General features: G+C 53.1%; 2 protein-coding genes across 2 annotated transcripts in view; one reads left to right on the forward strand and one right to left on the reverse strand.

The window, feature by feature from the left end:
• On the reverse strand, positions 1 to 637 carry CSUI_006066 (uncharacterized protein). Its single transcript, XM_068066231.1, has one exon. The coding sequence runs from the start codon at positions 503 to 505 to the stop codon at positions 296 to 298; it is 210 nt and encodes a 69-aa protein (XP_067921788.1). The 5' UTR covers positions 506 to 637; the 3' UTR covers positions 1 to 295.
• Positions 638 to 868: 231 nt separating this feature from the next.
• The window catches only part of CSUI_006067 (toxolysin tln4), a 14,605-nt gene continuing 10,322 nt past the window's right edge, over positions 869 to 5,151 (forward strand). The window contains exons 1-3 of the mRNA XM_068066232.1: positions 869 to 2,955; positions 3,713 to 4,005; positions 4,646 to 4,914. Of these exons, the coding sequence (XP_067921789.1) occupies positions 1,456 to 2,955; positions 3,713 to 4,005; positions 4,646 to 4,914 (2,062 nt within the window). The 5' untranslated portion in view covers positions 869 to 1,455. The remainder of the gene's footprint in view (positions 2,956 to 3,712; positions 4,006 to 4,645; positions 4,915 to 5,151) is intronic.

The following is a 5,151-nucleotide window of genomic DNA, read 5'->3' on the forward strand; positions in this document are numbered from 1 at the left end:
TGAAGGCAGTACTGGTGAGGCTTTGGGTTCGTCACGACACTTGCCACTTCGAGTGTTGTCCTTGGAGGCGGGGTGGCTCAGAGGAAGTGGAGCCGCCGGGGGGGGGATCAAAGAAGCCATTGTTACCGTGTCAGAATCCTTCGAAAGAAGGAAGGAGAACATCTATTTCAGCCAATAACGGCTCTTCGCTAGGTTCCCTACTCCCCTAGTGCTTGTCAGGTTCTCTCCGTGGCTCTTGACCCCGGCGCCCTTGTCTCCACTTCTCTGTCTTGTCTGGTTTCCTGTCTCTGCTAACTCACTCACATCCGGCTGCCCCTCGGGCCCCTCTGGCGGGCGGCGGTATGTGAGCCATCTGCTTTGGAATCTGGTAACAGGAAAAAGGCTGCAGACGACACAGATGATCCACAATGGCTACGCCATCACACCTGGACCCTTCTGAGAGCGATCCTTCTATGTGCCTCTGTGTGCCTGCTGGCCTCAATCGTTCAGTTGAATCGGCGTGCATTTGCAATGCATGCGATCGGGGTGTACTATTGACAGTTTTTCGGACCTGCCGGGCATTATGGGCTGATCCTCAGTACGGATGGAGGTAGAAAGAAGCTCACTTGTGGCGATGCGCGACGCCGTAGATGCCATGTGTGCGCAAATCATTCGGCATACGAGCCCGCTGCGCCCTCCTTGGGAGGCCTGGAGAGGTTATTCGACGGTGTTTGTCCCGGGGCGCATGCAGCCTGCACGCGTAGATACGGGGTACGCAAAGAAGACACGCATAGGAGACGAGCACTGGAGACCCGTTTAGCAATAGGCTTATGAGCCGTCGGAGAGGGCGGCTCCCGGCTAGATTCTCGTGGAGACGCCCTCCAGCTGGGGCAAACCCTCGGTCAGCGAACCCCGGTACCATCGGCTGTGGTAGCTAGCTCGATGCATCGACGCAATGGTGGTTCTGTCCATAAGCTCAGAATTGTTGCCGGAGAGGCCGTTTTCTTTTTCATTTCACGAACTAATGCAGTAACTGACAATGCAGCCATAAAGGAGGGAGGTAGTCTGAGCCTCGTCACTTCCGCTCTCTTCATTTCGTTTGTCGTTTTCCTGCCCGGCTCGGCAAGCCTTGCCTTCCGGGAGCGTTTACCAGCCTCTCTCCCTGTCCTGCAGTCTGCCGACGTAATTTCACTCAATCCACAACAAGCCTCCCTTTTCTTACATTTTGCTAGGACCGTCTTTGCTTCCTTGCGCACAGCCGTAACATACGCAGTCAGCATCCGCTGGTGGTCAGCATACTAGTATTCCTTCGGCGTGAGGCCGCGTTTCCTCTCCGGAAGTTTTCAAAAACTCACTTCTCAACTCGGTGTTCTCTTTTTCAAACACTGTTTGGTGTCTCGTTTGCTCTCTTTTTTGCTTACGCTTCATGTTCCGGTCCAAAGACGGTATCGTCTCGTAACCCTCCTTCCGGACGCCATGGAGGGTCCGCAGGGAGGGATCGGGCCGGCGCCAGCCCGCGTAGGCCGCCAGTATTTCCTGAGTTCGTCACTGTTGTCGCTTTTCAGTTCGGTCGTCTTCCCCTTTGCGTCACTCTTTGTTCAGTCTAACAATGTCGTCCCGGTCTGTTCCTCATCATCTGCCGGATGCGCACAGCCATGGAAGGTACCCGTCTTCCGGGCGAAGCGTGTGTTTCGTGCGATTGTTTCCCTCCTTTTTTCCTTTCTGCTTTTTTCACCTTGTTCAAACGCTGTTTCTCAAACCAAGTTTTTCAACGGCCAACAGAGTCTCTCGCCGTCGGAAGATGGACCTGCTCAAACCACCCTGTTCACTGCCCCTTCTGCCAAGTCCGGGAATCCGGAGGTAGATCATGAGCAGCAGACACGGGCAGGTTATGGTAGCAGAACTGTGGAGGAAGGGGCTGTCCCGTCCATACAGTCCGCTCCGCTTAGACTGTCGAGAAAAGTGCTCAAAATGAGGCAGAAAGCAGAAATTCACAATCAAGTCTCTGCTACTGAGCAAGGTGAACTCTTCATCTCCCCTCTTACCACCGAACGCGCTACACTTGGAGCCACCAAGCGCACGAGCCGTTCTCGTGGCAGTTCAGGCGGGTTTAAATCCTCAAGACTTGACCTGAAGGATACCCCACCGGCTACAGGAACGGACGGGGTTGAGCAGCAGGGTTCAGCTGGTAGTTCAGGTGGTTCGATACCTTCGGGAACTACAGATTCTTCGGATGGTAGGATGTCGCCATCTGCACCACCCGCAGATGGTTCCCTACACACTTCACCTTCAAATCCTTCTCTGCCTCCAGAATCGCATGTCGTCTCGCCGTTGAATTTGACTTCACCAGATTCTTCTTCCCTTTCACATGAAGTAGAATCTTCTACTCCCTCACACATTCCCTTGGTGCCTACGGTTTTCAAACCATTGCCTAACATGGGACATGGAGACGTTGGCACATTTGTACCCTCTCCCCTGATTACGGGTTTGAAGGACCGTGAAGCTCCAGAGGACCTTCCCACCTTGTCAGAGGTGCATGCAGCTTCGACTGTCCGGGGCAGGTCACTAGCGGAGCAAAGTAAGGAACTTATCAAACCTCCCTGGGATGAGAGCGGCTACGCAGTCTTTTCTCTTCCTCAAGTTGGGATGAAGGGTATAGCCATCTCGGACAAAACGGAAGCAACAGGTTCTTTCGCCATTACAGTTGGATGTGGCTTCTTCCATGACCCTGAAGCTATTCCAGGTATTGCACATCAGCTTGAACACCTGATCTTCTTGGGAGCTCAGGGAGATGAGAAAGCTACAGGCTGGGATGAGTTCGTGAGCGCCAGGGGTGGGAGCCACAATGCTCATACAACGGCAGAGCTAACGACGTTCTTCGTTGCGGGACCAACGGACACTTTACCTGAGCTTCTAGATCGCTTTCTCCAGCATCTCTTCAAACCCCTGATCGCAGGAGAACAGTTCGGCAGTGAAGTAAGGAGAGAGACACACGCCATCAGCGCCACCAGTGACTTGGTGTGTGTTTTACCACTTCACACGGGTTGGCCTACATGGGCGTCGGTTCATGGCGTTCGTGTACCTTTTAGTTTTGTGGTACATATCACACATAGCTTTTTTTTTCTCCGTCACAGAGACCGAACCGAATTCTTTCTGGGTCTTCATCCTACACTTGCATACTTAAAACAAGTTTGGCTGTATATGTGTGCCTGCTGCACTGCACGCATCCGTATACATTTTTTAGACATACATGCGTATACAGAACGTATGCCTGAGTTACCACTGTGTATAATTTCATCTGGTAGGTGCAGTGCCCAAGTGATGTGTAGATACCTGGCACATAACTTTTCACAACAGAGTGAAGGGGTACTTTCCCGTCTGCGAATGCTCACTGTTGCATGCAACCCTTTTTGCCACCCATCTCAGTAGGCTGAGATCGCGCGCAACTTTTCTGGTCATTTTCCGTGTGTGCGATACGCCGGTCATCCTGTTCGTATGATCAGTTGTATGGGATGTGGATGACGTCTCCGGCACTGTTCCAGTGTGACGAAAGACCTTTGCTTAGAGATAGTGGCTGTAAAGGATGCAGGATCTGAATGAGTAGTTGGCAGGCTAGTCGCGCACTGACACCATCTGCGCACTGGCCACCTGGGGTGCATCAGTGCTGTCCGTATAGACTTGGTAGTTTCGATGCTAGTGATGTGGTCCCATCGGGTTTTGTTTTTTTTCGCAGGTCATGGCGGTGCAGTTTGAACATGAGAAAAATCGACCTGATGTTGCTCGAGTGTTGCTTGAAGTTGCGATGGCTGTTACTGCCCGGGACGTCCCTCCTGCTCCACTAGTTGCTGGTTCCGACCAAGCGTCGTCATCATCCTTTTATAAGCCGGATGTAGCGCGGAAATTTGGGACAGGGGATTTCGAGACCTTGTGTACAAAACCAAAGCAGGAGGGATTAGATGTACTCAAAGCACTCCGCGAGTTCCACGAGAAGTGCTATAGACCTGATAACATGACGATTGCCGTTCGGTACGTGCTCCGGACTTCATGACGAATGCTCTCCCTGACGTCCTGAGAAGCTCTCCCATGAGTAAAAAACGATTTGTGTGGTTTCATTCATACCAGCTTCTGCAGCTCAAACCTACGCCTATTATGGCGTATCATAGCTGGTTCTCGATTGCAGAATCGCAACGGGCACCGCTTCATCATACCGCTTCACAGGGAGTGAGCTGTGGGAGGACGGTTATTTGGATACAGCGTTGTGAGTAAATGTATTCCATAAGTTGAGGGACGTTGCGGGGGGGCCTGTCTCCATAGTGGTGAACGGCAACGGGTCAGCCGGTCCGTGGTGGCGAGATCAGTTTTTGTTTTCGGATACACCTTATTTCTTCGAGGGCTGGTGCGCTGGTCGTAGGATCGTCACCTCCTTTCGCGGCTTCATCTCACGGCAGTGCGGGAGCGCGGATAGGTAACACACCTCAGCGTTCGACTGCTGGAGGGTTGGGGTACGTTTTTGGGGAGTGTAGCGTGTGTGTATCAGCTAGGAACTCCTACGGAGCTTCTGCGATGTTTGTTTTTGAATCCGAGCAGTGTTGTCGCCCCGGGCTGGCCAACATCTTTGTCTGTCTTCGTCTGCGTTGTTTTGTTTTTCGTTGTAATTGTCTCGCAGCATGGGACGCCGCACCGCCGCCTCACCGTTTAGTAAGGAAGCGGCGCCTTGCGAAGCTCCACCTGCTTCATCTCTGCCAGCAGGGACAGCTCCATGCCGGACCGAGGGAGCAGAAGGCGGAATCTCCTCGACTTACTCTACGCATGAGATCGAGACGCTTGTAGCAGGTATTCTGTCGAAGCATATCAGCGGTGAAAAAAATGGAGACAACGCCGCAGGGTTCGACGGGGCAAGGCCAGTTCAGACTCACAACTGGGGAGGGCTACCAGGTGGGCCACAGTATTTTCCCGCATCAGGACCGGGAATGCAACCTGCGATCTTCCGGCAAATTCGTTTGCATAGTGGCATTGAGGATGGCACTCCGTCCTCTTTTGCGCAGCTCAGAAGCTCGCCTTGGCGCGAAGGGCCTTCAGCGGGAGAGCCTTTAACTGGAGGTGCACCTCAGCAGTCCCCAGCTGCAAAGACACCTCAACAGCCTGCTAGTGGTGGAGAGACACCCCAACAGC

The sequence above is a fragment of the Cystoisospora suis genome, assembly GCF_002600585.1.
Source record: "Cystoisospora suis strain Wien I chromosome Unknown contig_3030, whole genome shotgun sequence".
Taxonomy (NCBI): Eukaryota; Apicomplexa; class Conoidasida; order Eucoccidiorida; family Sarcocystidae; genus Cystoisospora; species Cystoisospora suis.